This window comes from Drosophila willistoni, assembly GCF_018902025.1.
Source record: "Drosophila willistoni isolate 14030-0811.24 chromosome 2R unlocalized genomic scaffold, UCI_dwil_1.1 Seg167, whole genome shotgun sequence".
Lineage (NCBI taxonomy): Eukaryota > Metazoa > Arthropoda > Insecta > Diptera > Drosophilidae > Drosophila > Drosophila willistoni.
The window spans coordinates 4015719-4030346 of NW_025814050.1; the positions used below are offsets into that span (position 1 = coordinate 4015719).

Consider the following 14628-nt stretch of genomic DNA (forward strand, 5'->3'; position numbering starts at 1 on the left):
CAAATCGGTTAAAATTATTATGTATATATCTTTTACCATCAGCATTTCTAAATGGTTGGATGGTCCTAAGCAGTTTCAACTTTCCAACGCTTTTCTGAAGCAGATAGCGGCAAATCAAAATAATTAATGATGCATAAGGTCTTTAATTATTTTGTAAAGTATTCTAAAAATTGGTAATCACTATTCTTAAAAATTAAGAAGGTAAGTCATCCCGCATATTTTGGTATAACATGCACCAAGTAAAGCAACTGTTTTAAATTTTTAGGCCCACTTATAAGCTATCTTGCTCACTCTCACATGCAGAGAAGCCCGTTAGCGCCGCCACCAGCTAACGGCCAACTTCTTTCTTTTGACCAACTTTGTGAAAAACGTTTATACGCATAACTTGCCTATTATCAGATAGATTTTAATAAAAAGTCTAGTTATGTAGATATTAAAATATGAAATCAATACGTCCAATTGGATTTTAATATTTTAAATAATAGGCAAAAGAAATTACAGTTTTTCTAGTTCCGGGTCGAAAGGGGCCATGGCAAACATTTTAACATAAAACACGAGTCTACATAGTACCTTGGAGGCCCTAACACTTCTAAACTCCGACTTGTATGTGTTCATAAGGACAGATAGACAAAAAGATATATTTAGATCGTCTTGGCTATTGCTGCTTATCAAGAATATATATATTTTTATGGGGTCGGAACACCTTATACCACATGATAAGTTTAAATTCATAAAGTTAAATGATAAAAAACGAATCCAAATTTAGTCTCTACACATTCAAATTAAAATTACAAGAAAGGGACCACTTCCCATTAATTGTTTAAGGCTGGAAGCAAACTTATTTTTCTTTGATAAAGGGAGCATGTTAGGAAACTTGTAAACTTACCCTCGCATTGAGTGTATAGAGGGAAGCGGTCTGTCCATACTGCAAAAGACAGTTTTGACAGCAGACTGAGAAGTTTGCCGAAAATCATCTTCGATTTTCACACATTCACAATCGTTGAAGTTGATGTTGAACTGATGAACAATGAAATGGATTGAAAATCACCAAAATTCTCTGCTGCATAGGAATAATTGTATATATATTTCATAAAGTTATTTATTTTCTTTTGTTTTTTGTGTTTATTTTTGGTTTATACATTGGTGTAATATAAGTTTAAGTAGGTATATTTATTTTTATATACACATATAGCAAGAAGTTTTTTTTTGTCTAGTTGTTATAATAATAATAATAATAATACTCAGGAACTACCATTAAGTTTCCTTCTTTTTTTTTTGTTATGTTTTTTGTTGTTTCGTTTTTGTTTAATGATATGACAACATGTTGAAATTGTTCCTTTAATTAACATGACACAGAAAATGACTAGAATAACTGGCTTCTTGTTCGTCTTTCGTTACATTTTCCCTATATATATATACAACACATTTAGAGAGAGTTTAGAAAATTGTTTTTGTTTTTTCTTTTTGTGCTTTTGTTTAATTGTCTACAATTATAGTTAGTTGGTTTAGTTTAGTTTAAGGGGATAGGAGAAAATTGCCTGTTCTACTTGGGTTTAGTGCTTGTTGTTCTCCAGTTGTTAGTTGTCCTAGTTGACTTGGTCAATTGGACAGAATGTACAATTGATGCTTGGTATACATATGTGTGTGTGTGTGTGTGTGTCTGTGCGTGTTTGTGTGTGTGTGTGTAGGTGTGTATATATCTTCAGTTTCCAGAATTAGAATTCCATTTAGCCCAAAAATCGTATATTGGTAAACACCGCCTTGGCCGGACGCTTACGATTGCAGAAATTAACCGTCTTGCTGTGATTTCCCTTGCGATTCTCATGCAAATTCATCAATAACTTGAATATATCCTCCTTACTGGGTGTGCAGGCATAACGTAATTCCGGTTCATAGTTGCTGTTGATAGAATTCATGTAAGAACTGATAATGGTAAAAAGGGTTTTTTGTTTAATTAGATAAGTCAGTCGTTCCTCTTTCAATCGCATGGCTTGGATTAGGATTTAGGGTTCTACACTACAAAATTGGGTTTTTAAAAATATATATACATATATATGCATATAGGGATAGGGATTTCATCTACTTTGACTACACATTTCTACAACAACCCAAAAAAATTGGGGGTTTTTTGGGTTGGTATTCTACTCACGGGAATGCAAATGAAACGAATTGAGGCTCACATTATGTAAGAGAAGCTGATTTTAATATAGTTACTTATGAAACTATAGGTAACTATATGGATTAGCCGAAAAACATGAATTTGGGAATCTTTAATCGTTCAAAGGTTTGGAAAATGCACCAATTATGAAATTGCTAATTTCGCATCTTGTAGAGTATTCAAGTTTTTGAAAAGTTAAAGTTACCTCGAAGTGAAATACAAAAGTTTTCACTTTTCGACTTTATTATAATTACCATCATGAGTGTTCAGAATATTGCTAGGATATATGGCTTACCCTGCGTATACGTGATATTTGGTTAACAAACGTTTTGGAAAAAGCGTTTGTTTTAAAAATAATAATTACAGATTTATATAGCTAACAATAGTTTCCAAACAGAATATAGTATTTCGTTCTTAATTGTCAAACTTTTAATGGCTCAAAAGCAACTGAAAAACGAGTGGAATCCAAAAAGTGGATCCAAAAGAAGCAGAATATCTTTTAACAAACGGATTGTAAAAAAAAAAGTTACGTATACACAGTGTACCTATACCCGCAAAACAAATAATATTTATGATATGATTCCAAAGAATCTTATATAAAAAAATTTAAAACTGGTTATTTTTTGGTGACCTTTTGTTTTCTTGAAAACTTAATGTTGAGAAAGGACAAAACGAAAGCGATTTCAAGAACGATGTGTTATTGTCAAACAATATCCAATTTCCAAATCAGATTCAGATAATCGTGTTTTTCGGCTAACAATAACTTTAAATTTATTTAACTTATTTTTAAGCAATTTAAAGCTTTGTCTAAAGTGATTCAAGGGGCGACAAATGGTTGAATTTCGCCTTGAAGTATGCAATAACATGTTGAAAAATTAATTTATTGAAATTTAAAGAAAAAATGTCCTTTGACTACAATGTTGTCTATAAACAATGTTTGCAACGAAGACATTCCGAAACATTTATCTACTTTTAATAAAATGAATACACCAACACACAATTGCATACTTTAGGGGGAAATTTTTGCTAATTTTATATTTAAGTTCACTGTAACAACGAATTAAAAGTCAGTAAAAAAAAAACTCATCATAAAAAGAGATTTTCCTTCTTCCGTTGCATGTAAATTAACATCAAATCAAATTCAATAGCTTGACATTATCGATTAGCGTCTTAAGTTTTATCTCACAATTGGTTTAACTAATCCGTAGCATTTCGTTATTTCAATTTCCGTAGCGTAACGTTTGCATTCCCTTAACATCTTTTCAACTTACCCACGATTCTTGTTGTGACGCTTCCACGGATAACGACGGTAATAACGTGAACGTTTCGATTTACTTTGACCCAAGACCAAATCCTGGACTGCATTTTCAATTTCACCAGCATAATCATCACCATCATTGGAAGTAACAATGGGTTCATCCTCTTCCACATAGACAAGGGGCAGAGTTTCCAACGAAGGATCCTAAGAGAGGGATGGCAATGGGAAGGAATATACTATTTTGGTTTGCTCTTTTTATATCGTTTTAATTTAGATTTAATGACTTTAGTTGGGCGTAAAATTACTTCCTTTTACCCAACAATCAATTTGCAATTTTCCGATGAACTCACCTCTAGCATTTTCATAAGCAAAGCGGATTTGTCGACTAGCTCCTGTTCGGCACGTAAATCATCCTCCAGCTTCTTTAGCATATCCATTTTGCTGGCCACCTCCAACTCATTGTAAACGGTATCCGCATAGTCTGGCTCTTGGGGCATTAAACCCAATTCCTGCTCAGAGTTGAGGGCACGCAGCAGTTCTGCCATGAAATGAGCAAACCAAAAAGTACCTACTTAGTGTGGACTTATTTGTGATTTTAATATTTCTGTTAGTACTCTTGTCGCCCCCTCAACTTTCGCCACTAATCCCGACCGCAAAATCATATTCTTTCAACAAGTTTCCGGAGCTCTTTCGTCTTTTTTTTGTTGTGTCTGTTGTGCACTGACATCTTGAAAGTTTTTGAATAGTTTGCAGCTTGTTTGTTGTTTGTCTGTCTGCCTTTTGCGGCTTATACAATATAGAAAAAAAAATATTATTTTATTTTTTCATAAAGTGGCGGAAATTGACTGGCGGCAATGAGTTTTCTGCTCCCCTTAAAGTCCCATCCTACAAGCGTAATATTGCCATCTTTGTCCAAAGGTTGTCTGTCATTCGTTCATTCACTGGAACCATAGACTTTTGCCGGCTTTTGTCTCATTTTGGCATTCCTGTCTGTCACTGTCCTTGGGTACCTTGAGTTTTGAATGACCAGGCGGCTTCCCCTCTCTCTGTGTTTGTGTGTGTGTGGGGAGGGGGAGAGGAAGGCAGAAGCTTTTCGACTTTTTCTAGAGCTCTTCTGAAAACACTTGTATCAGGTTTTCTTTTCAAAACCGATGTACCAGCATGGACTCAGAATGAAAGGAATGACAGTAAGAGGCAGTAAAAGTCAAAAACTCTCTCGTAAATTTCAAATGACACAAGTTTTCGGTGATTTTCTAATTAAAAATATAATCGTTTTAATTAACAAGTTATCCACTCACATGGGGAAATGAATGGAAACTTGGTTTTAAATTCATTTAACTGGGTAGACCCACTTGAAAATTTTGATTCGAATAATTTCCACACCATTTAATATTCACCGAAAACCTCTTTTTTTGGTCCTCCTATTACAGAGGAAGTTTGAAGTTCAACGAAATTATTAATTCGATACGAGAAGGGAAAAACGCAATTTTGATTTTGTTGCCAGCAATTTCTCCCTGGTCAGAATGGACAAGGTACGTCCGTGTATGTTGTCAAAGCAGATTGCGTTACCATGGCTGACGTAAAACGTCAAATGAAATGCGTCAAAAATGTTGGTAAACGGTTTCCTTTTTTCATTTTTTGTCAATTTTGTTGGTGGGCGTGTTAAGTGCCGACAACCAAAATCAAACTAACTTGATATGAATGGGCCGAGCCAAAAGAGACAGACAGATGGATACGATTAAAGCACTTGAACGGAATTGTGCAATGACCGGAAATGTGTACCTAAACAAGTATGTGTTCATGTGTGTGTGTCTGTGTGTGTGTTGCACTGTTTCTGGTCGCCTAAAAGTCGGCAAAGCTAAATTCACTACGCACTTTTTTCATTCTCTTTTGGTTGGAAAAGGACATTTTTGGCTTATTCAATGAAGTTTGCTGCTCAAGACTTAAAAGCAGCATACGGGGTAATCCCTTGAAGTAATTCAATCTGTGTGCTCTGCACTTACCATCACCGGGATCATAAACAGAACGTTCTTGGGCATCCTGCATGGCCGATGAGCTGGAGAACGATGTGGACAAAGGGGAATGTGTCTGCGGATGTCCTCTTGGTTGATTTCCGCCAAAGATGGCTAAATGCTGCAATCGCTGCTGTTGTTGCTGTTGTTGTTGTTGTTGTTCCTGTGGCATAGTTAGTGGTGCTGCAGCTGGTCCACCCCCACCTGCACCATTCCCCACGTCACCGCCCACTGTTAGAAAGCCAATGACATGACGCGTGCTGCTACCCAAGATCGTTGTTGCCAGGATGCAGAATGTTAAAATGTCGGGCTTCATGTTTATCTTGTCTATGTGAGAGGGCTATGTGCTTTTGTTGTTGTTCTCGGGATTAGACGTTGTCGGAGCTGGGAAAAAGAAGAAAAAAAACCCAAATGGGTGGCTTGAGGCGTGGTGAAAAAAACGCAAGCATAAATGGAGATGTATGTACATGAGGGTAATTACCATCACTACCGTTTTCCCTTCACCTACCACCTTCTTCCCTCTCATTTACTGCGTGTCTGCGTGTGGGCGACTCTTTGTGTTTAAGCAAACAATGCGGCTCCAACATAAACACGCAGCAAAAAAAAAAAGAAATGTGAAGAAAAGTGAATGGGATCCACGACAAGGCGTCGGTTAGACAACATTTCGCTGTTCGTTCACGTTTAGCTACATCCACAGCCTCAAACTGCCTTCCCTACAGTGGTTCAACCATCATTAACCATTAAATTACCTTGCCGTCAAAATTCAAATATAGACTAATGGGTTCATATAAGGTTGAAATGTATTTCTTTCCACTTATAACGTCTGTTTTCTTTTACGATATTGAAATGTTTGATAATAGTGAGCAAAAAGTTAGTGTGCTCTTAAATTGTATAGCTAGATATATGCTTAATGTTAGACGAAGCGATCATATTCAACATCATGCAAATAAGATCTTTGACTTCCATTTATCCTCCGGTAAAAAGTTTAAGGTCCTTCTTGTCCCACACAAATTTATACATTTTAAATAACTTGCTATCTGTTTGACAAATTGCAATTTACGACTTCTAGTCGAACCAATAATATATATAGACTGGCTGCTACGGAAAGCAGATATTTTTGTAACGAACTTCCTATCAGATTTAAAAGCATAAAGAGGGCGCCTCTATTTCAATTAAATTTAAAGATACACTTAGAAAATAATTAATTAGAAATTATGAGTAATTATCAGTAACATTAATAACTTAAATTAATAATAAAACTTTCTCAAAATATCAATGTTGTATGTTCTTATCGATAAGTATGAAAATATTTTTGAGTGTTTGAGATTGAGATTGTCCGCCATTCGCACTGAAAACGCATTTAGGAAGTACATTTAATTGTTTTTCTTGATTATTGAGCTGAAACTTAAGGACTTATTAAGGGACTTATATTTTCAGGGCATAATAAAGTCAAAATACCTTAAATTTTCTTATATTAAATCAAATATGTGCCAAGAAAAATGTTAGGATAAGGTAGTTGGGTTAAAATATAATCAATAAGGCCAATAGAAAGTCACATTGTGCCGGAGATACAAGGAAAGAAGGTAATAATCTGTTTAAAGCACCATCCAGGATTCCTCAGATTGACCGATTTGCAATGACTAGCCGAGGTATTAGGTTATGACTCTTCTGAAATAATATTTAAGCTAACTGCCAGGATTACAGAACTTACCAGGATCATATTCTCGACTGAACAATAAGAAAAAAGGGGAAATTAGGTACAAAAAATTTGTTTCGATTCAAATAAGTAAATATGTTTAGTTCACAAAATCAATTAAGGTATTGGAAAATGAAGAACTATGTCTTTTTATCTGATAGCATTATGAAAACCTGATAAAAACCTCTTTAAGTATTTTACTTAATATCTGTTTTAACAAATACGACTTTTTGTTTCTTCAAGTGTAAATCGTTTATATTTCAAATTTAATCAAATTGCTCTATTCTAAATGTAACTAAATACTCTTAGTGTTAGTCTGACTAGCACATTAATTAAGCAGTATTTTAGTTGTAGTGCTAGGATTCCAAAAATAAATATTATATAATAATAATTATGCGATCATAATCAAAATTTGAATTCAAATCCAGATTTGCTTCTCATTGTGGATTTTTGAGTCGATTTTTCTATAATTCTATAATTCTGTGTCTAGGATCACTGTGCGCGAATAAATGTTTTGTTTTTGTTTCACGTGTTCTCATTTCATTTAATTAAGTGTAGGTCGAACGGGAGGACCTAAAGGATGGGATGGACGACGCGTCGTGGGGCAGGGGCAGGGGCGGGGGCAACTGTTTGAACAGAAGGTCGGTCGGCTTAACTCTTTCGCTGTGGATTTTGCAAGCCCATAAACGCAGGCCAAAACGCCAGAATGAGTCTTAGTCCCCTGCCATCATGTCATGCTATGGACTCTTTTTTTTTTTTATTCATCTTTTTGTTTTGCTTCCCTTTCTTTTAATAACTTTTACTTGTGAACAATATAAATGAGTTGGCTAGAACTTTTGGCACTTGCGGTTGCTGCTGGCCTAATATGTTAAACACAAACCACAAAGGAAAAAAAATGTTTGCATTTCACAAAAATTAGCCAACAAACAGAAGACAGAAAGTACAAACAACAAGAAACCTAAAATCAAGTGAAAATTGAGCTAATGAGATAAAGTTGTTAAATGATTTCGTGGCTCAGCCTAGAAATTTATTAAACCAAATTTATTCCAGCACTTTAAATGAACCATGAAATCCCACAGACACGCCCACTCGAGTTTTTCTTGGAACATTTTTGTGTCACATTCATTTACATTTCGAGAAATTTCGTTCCACGTTTCGATTAGTCTTCAATTTTCATAAATTGGCCCACCAAGTTCTTTCAGTCGTATCGAAAAAAGGTTGTAATTTTGAGAAACATTTGCCAATTTATTTTTTTTTTTTTTTTGGGCCCACATGTTTACCTTTAATTCAATTCTGTGTAATCAAAGCAAGAACAATATTGTAACTGAAAAATAAACTTTTTCAATTAGTAGTTGGCCAATCAGTAGTTGGCGCCCCCCAAGGCGCACAATTTATTTTACGATTAGGGTATATACTATGTATATATCCCATCCTTGTTGGAAATGGCAAATTAAATGGATAATAAATTATATTTATGTTACACAAACAACAAAAATATATTTCTAGTTTTCTTTGCTTACTAATTAGAGTACTAAATAAACAATTCAATCTGATTGAAATTTGTCAAATTGCTCATCTGCAAAACTCAAACCATTTCCCAGTGGAAAATAAGCTTATAAGGCTTTGAAGGCTTTAATATTATTTTGTTAGCCGTTTAGTTTTATATTTTCAAATGAAAATTATGGAATGCAGAGGCAGAAACTCTAAACTAGCTTATAAAAACGGTAAAAACGAAATTAAATTGAGTTAAGACTGTCATTAAGCCATCTAAATGGATGAATTTGCTTATTGTCTTTATTATATTTTTGCAAATGGATTCACTCATCATGTTCGGACAATTTGTGGCTCAATTACAAGGTATTTAAAGTGCGTCTAAGTGTTAATTATTGGCAAATGGAAGCCACAAACATGAATCGTTGTCAAAATGCTTTAATTAACTTGTTGACACAAAAACTCGAAAGTGGCCGGCGTTAACCAAAAAATAAATGAAAACCCAGAAAACGGGGAAAATGGCAAAAAAAAAAAAGAAAATTATAAGGACCAACGAACACCTACAACCATTTGTGGTGTTTGTTTTTGTTGCTGTTCCTGTTGTTGTTGTTGTCATTATTTCGAAGTTTTCCCTTAGGTGAAATGAAATTAATTTTGCTGCGAGTCCTCCATATTTGCTGCTGTTACCAGATGTAACCGCCTGTCTCACCTTAGTTTTCCTTTTTGTGTGTGTGTGTTTTTTTCTTGTTGCCCATTAACTGGCCCAAAAAGCTAATTGTTAGCCCCAAATACAAAGAATAACCCCTCCAGGAAGGGGGAAACTCGAACGTTTTAGGTAGTCTAACATGACAAATAGTTTAATTACTGTTGGAACAGGTAATGGGGGTGGTTGGGGGGGAAATTACCGAGAAAAGCAACTAGCAAGTGGGAATGCCAATGACAGTTATACCAAACCAAATTAGTTTGGCTTCACAGTTGTATAATCATAAGGTATCTATCTATGCATGTGTGTGTGTGTGTGTGCGTGTGTTTGTGTACTTGGTTTTGCACATTTTAGGCAGTCGATTGACACCTGCCAAATAATAATGGCTAAATTTTTATTGCATAATTTGACATTTATTTCGGCTCGATGAGCATCTGCCGAATTTCTATAGAATATATATAAAGAGGGTGTCAAACAGAAAGTGTGAAATAAGCTCATCTGTATAGATTTGGACTCGTATACTTTAAAAATGTTCATAACTATTTATTGCAATCAATAAATCTACCCTAAAATGCGAAAATTTCAAGAATAGATTAGGAAAGATTTAGCTCAAATGAGTACACATCTTTAAAATTTTTGAGAAAAAATCAAGTCTGCACTCAAAAAATTTAAATTCAAACAATTTTTGCCTTCCTAGTAGCTCAATGAAGAAATTTGTTCAGTAATTTGTTGGTTATTGAATTCAGATTATGAACCGTAAGTTTAATCATCTTATCTTTAGTTTTTTATTTACAGATGCACCTGAACGAAGATCCTGTGTTTTTTGATGACGAAATATTTGTGAGGTTTTTTTTATAAATCTTTAATATTACAGATAGAGGTATGAAGCTTTTAAGGAAGCTCTATAACTTCCTTATAGAAGGACTACATCTAGAAGATTTATATCTCACAGTTATCAATTGAAATTTGTAATAATATTTTGGTTTTAAAGCCGTTTTATGACACTTGTTTATAATAAAGTATTTTTTTCCTTGAATTAGGAAAGTAAGAAAGTGAATTAAATTCCCCGTCGAATTATATGTATTTCATTAAAATCAAATAAAAATTATATAGGGAATATTTTTAAGCCAAACTGCCCTTTCAAAACAAGTTTTAAGATGTTTGTGATGTTTTGCCTAAAATGGTCTGTATTTCTGAGTCATTGAAATAGATAGATTTTTATCTTATTCACATATATAGTAGAAATGATTTTCAGTATCCGGCTATCACCAAAAAATTCTATCTGTAGATATCAGACAAAAGCACAAGGTGAATTTACTGCTACTTAAGGATTCATAAGTTTTTATTGTCTTTCGAATTGTAACTTACAATTTAAATAACAAAATAATCTAAATTTTTTAATTTTTATAAGTTTCTTTTTACATTTTATAAAGATAAACCAAAATTTATGTGAGTGTGACTATTGATAATTGACTAAATATATTTTATTTCTTTAATTACACGTACACATACGAGGTGTCCTGGTATGCAAATAAGATGTGGCTAAACTTTTGTTTCGCTAAAAAAGGATACTGAGGTCGCAGGCACAAGTGATTTTCCGAATTTTGTAATTTTTAATTTAATTATAATTTGTAAATATGATGTAAAACATTAAGGATTATTTAAGTATAAATTGGGCCTAGATACTCCAACAAAGGAGAATAAATGTTTTAAGTAACAGAAGCGTTTTCCGATGTTTATCCGATGAGTTGAAAAAATAAACAAACCAGGACTTATTCGAATAGTGTTCAAAGTAAGGAAAAAAGGTTGCACTAATCAAGACGAACGAGTGGAGGTGACTTCATTGATTGTGGGGTGGGATCCCTCTACAAGGGTTTAAAGGAGAATGTAATATGCATAGGTAAATCCACATTTTAGGCTCATATTTCAGATTTAAGATAAATGAAATCTGTCGGTCAAATGGGCAGAGGAGAAAGAAAGACAATTTTATACCATATTTAACTTAAATATTAGTAACAACAATTTGATGCAAGGTTTGACCTATCGCCTTGGGCGTCAAATTAGAAGTTTCTAGATTGGTCAACAACTTTATGCAACTGTTTAAAAAACTAAGCAGATAGACAAAAACTAATTATTTATAATAAGATCGTTTTTATAGGGATTTCTATTTTCAAAAATTAACAATGAAAAGAAACATTGACAGCTAGATGCTTCGAATTGAAGAAATTTCTGGGAAAATCAAGTGACTCACAGTTGTTAATGTCCCATTAGGGGTAATAAAAAAGCCGTAGCTAAATCGGCCTAACAAATAGGCAAAGGCACTTATACATCTTGAAACGTAAGACTTTAAGCCACCGTAAATGTAGCCCAATTCGGTGCAGAGATTCAATTTGGGCTTTGGTACACACATCGTCTGTTGTTACCATCTCACAAAACGACTCCCAAAAAAAAGCAAACAAGAAGAAAAAAATGGAAAATTCACATCCACCTGAGCCATGTTACTGCCTCTCAAATGTCAGTGTCGGGTTGGCTTTCAATTTTTCTTTTGTTTTTGCGGTTTAATAAACAAGGCAAAGGACGTAGCCGTTTCGAGATCTTAGAAGGGGAGTTTTCATTGCCTGCGGTCTTAAATTTGATCCCCATCGGTGGTGGAGCATCGTTGGGTTAAGATTCTTATACACGTCCATAATGCACACACACACTCACGCACTCACACAAACACACAATCAATTGCCTTTGGGATTCGGTTCTAATGGAATCGAATGCATCGCATTTTTTTCTTTTTTCCCAATACGTTTTTTCTTTCTTGGAATATTTCACGTTCGTGAAACCGGACGAAGGATTCGCCAAGGTGAACAACGGGGTGAGGCGTGGTGGGGGGGGCATAATAGGTGAATGTCGATGCTTGACAACATTTTTTGCGCAAATATTTATGTTTTTCTTTATTATTTACCAATGTGTCTTGCTTTTCTAGCACACCTCTCTCTCTAGTTATTGTTTTTCTGCCTTTTTCATTTCTTACCTGGCCTTGCTGCAAGCTGTTGGCATTTACAATATTTCACTTTTCTCCCACGATCAAAATTATTGTTTATACAGCATTAAAGTGACTTGAATCGATGCCTATTTGTTGCTTGTTTTGATTAAAATTCACCTTTTTTTGTTTGAATCAACCAACTTGCTTGATAAGATACAAATCCTGCTAATCTTTTGAAAAGTAACAAATTTTTTGCATTCGGAAAGTGATATTAAAGTGATGCATTTTTGCATCAAACAAACGATTACCTAAAATATAAGTGTAAAATTGCACTTGGAATTTTTGGAAATAGAAATCTCAAATTTCAACATTTTTATTTGTGAAATTGTGCGATTTATTATTCATTCAAGGAATTATATTTTGCTTTTATAAAATTATTACAAAAAGAAAGGATATCTATGATAATAAATATATGTCCTATCAACCATTTTAGTATTATTTTTGTGTACTATAATTAAATTTTGAATTACATTATATTTTAAAACTACTATTTGACCACAAAATTTTAAAAAAACTCTAAATAACATGTTTTGGTTTTTACTTTTCAATCCAATAAAAAACTGAATTTAAAACGAAGAAGGTTATCGAGGTTATTAAAGGTCTTATGAAATGTCAAAAATAAAATCAATGGACTTTTGACTTATACAAGTCCCAACTAATTACAAATATGTGCCAAATTGTAATTAAAAATTGTCCAGTTTAAATCAAACACACACTTAACATTTGGCTAAATTGTGTTGTATTTGCACCACAAAAAAATATTTAATGTCTTTTCTAAAGTTTTTTGAATAAAACTTTTATTCCAAATTTAAAGTTTGAATATTTTGGGGAATGTTTTAAGATGGTAAACTCTATAACTTTTTTTTATTTGTGCGAGACACAGCTAAAGTTAATATGTTTATTCTTCAATTTTTCTATGACGAAAGCGACGGCATTTTCAGGATTTCACGTCGCGTCATTAACCGCTTAAATTGAACAATGCAGTCCTTTGCAGGACTTTTGGAAACTATTTTCATGGGTTTTTGTTATAAATTAAATTGTATTTTTTGGTCACTTCAACTCACTTGATTTTTAGTTTTTTAAACGGATTTTTTTGGATTATTGTTTTAGGCCGTTTTTATTTTTGAACTTCTTGCCTTGATATCAGAGGGCCAACTAAACGACTCTTGTTCGCCTGTCGCTAGTCGTGGCTAACTGTTGCTCCTACTACTTGTTGAACACTGCGTGGTTGACTAGGAACCCAGGCTCCTTTTATAAGAGGCCACGCACATGCGAATGACGAGGCGCCGACGACGTTCTGGAGTCTCGAGCCGATGTGCCCGAGCGGTGCCGAAGTAAGGGCGCCAAAAAATTGCGTAAAAAGCTTTGTAAGCTTTCACACAGCCCCATCCCCTACCCCTACTCCTGTGTGGGGGTGGTTTTTTATCAATGAAAAATTTCGTCACATTTACAAGGCGCGTTCCTTCGTTTTGGCGGGCTCACGATATTGCGTTATGAAAAATGTTAAAGAAAAAAGAAATACCTGCAATTATTCAGGCACTAAAAGATAGGCAGCCAAAAGTAAAAGTCATAGCAGATAGCGAAACTGGCGTCCGCGGTGGCATGGAGGGCATCCACTAAGCCACTGTGGGTGTGGGTCATCCGGAGTGACTTCCTCCAATTGTTGACAATACACTCACACAGAGTCGCGTCATTTTGTTCTTGGTATTATAAAAGAAAAGCGTAGGACGATCCCCCATTCTTTTAAATGGCGACGCGGAAATCCTTGCATACACATTTTGACACTACGAATCCTTATTGCGTACATGTAAGTACATAACTGAATCACTTTTCCAAAATACTCGTGTTCTATTTTTAGTTTATGATACTTATTTTGGTATTTTATATAGGTATATAGGCCGCATGAAGAGTCATCATAACTCATAAATCTCAGAGTGCTGATTACCCTTTATGATGGAGCATGTAAATGGAGTATAATTAGTTCCAAAATAGAGAGGTAATGGGTTGATTGACCTGTTTTGGGGGTTTTTGAATGATTAATGTTATATGTTTGACTCTCTTTAGACTTTACTGAGATTTTTATCCATGTTTAACTGTTATTCGCTTTATTTATTTATAATTCCCAACTAGTTTTAGCAAACCATTTCTTTTTTGAAACTGTTTCCCTTCTGTACTATTTGAAAATGACCTTAAGTTACCTAAGGTTAAACCAAAATCCAAGAGTTTCACAAGAATGATAGTCAGAAACCACAGGATGCCATAAATTTTAGTTCTAA

The 14628-nt window shown here is 34.2% G+C and overlaps 1 protein-coding gene across 2 annotated transcripts; it reads right to left on the minus strand.

The window, feature by feature from the left end:
- Nucleotides 1–1267: 1267 nt before the first annotated feature.
- LOC6643866 lies at nt 1268–13445 on the minus strand. Of its 2 annotated transcripts, XM_023176659.2 has the most exons (5): nt 13417–13445; nt 5420–5812; nt 3767–3954; nt 3430–3620; nt 1268–1923 (listed from the first exon to the last, which is right to left on the minus strand). In XM_023176659.2, exons 2-5 carry the CDS (start codon nt 5742–5744, stop codon nt 1728–1730), a joined length of 900 nt encoding a protein of 299 aa, XP_023032427.1. In that variant the 5' UTR covers nt 5745–5812; nt 13417–13445; the 3' UTR covers nt 1268–1727. The 2 variants fall into 2 exon arrangements, with proteins under 2 accessions (XP_023032427.1, XP_023032428.1); XM_023176660.2 differs by lacking the exon at nt 13417–13445 and having other exon boundaries at nt 1268–1899.
- Nucleotides 13446–14628: the final 1183 nt, after the last annotated feature.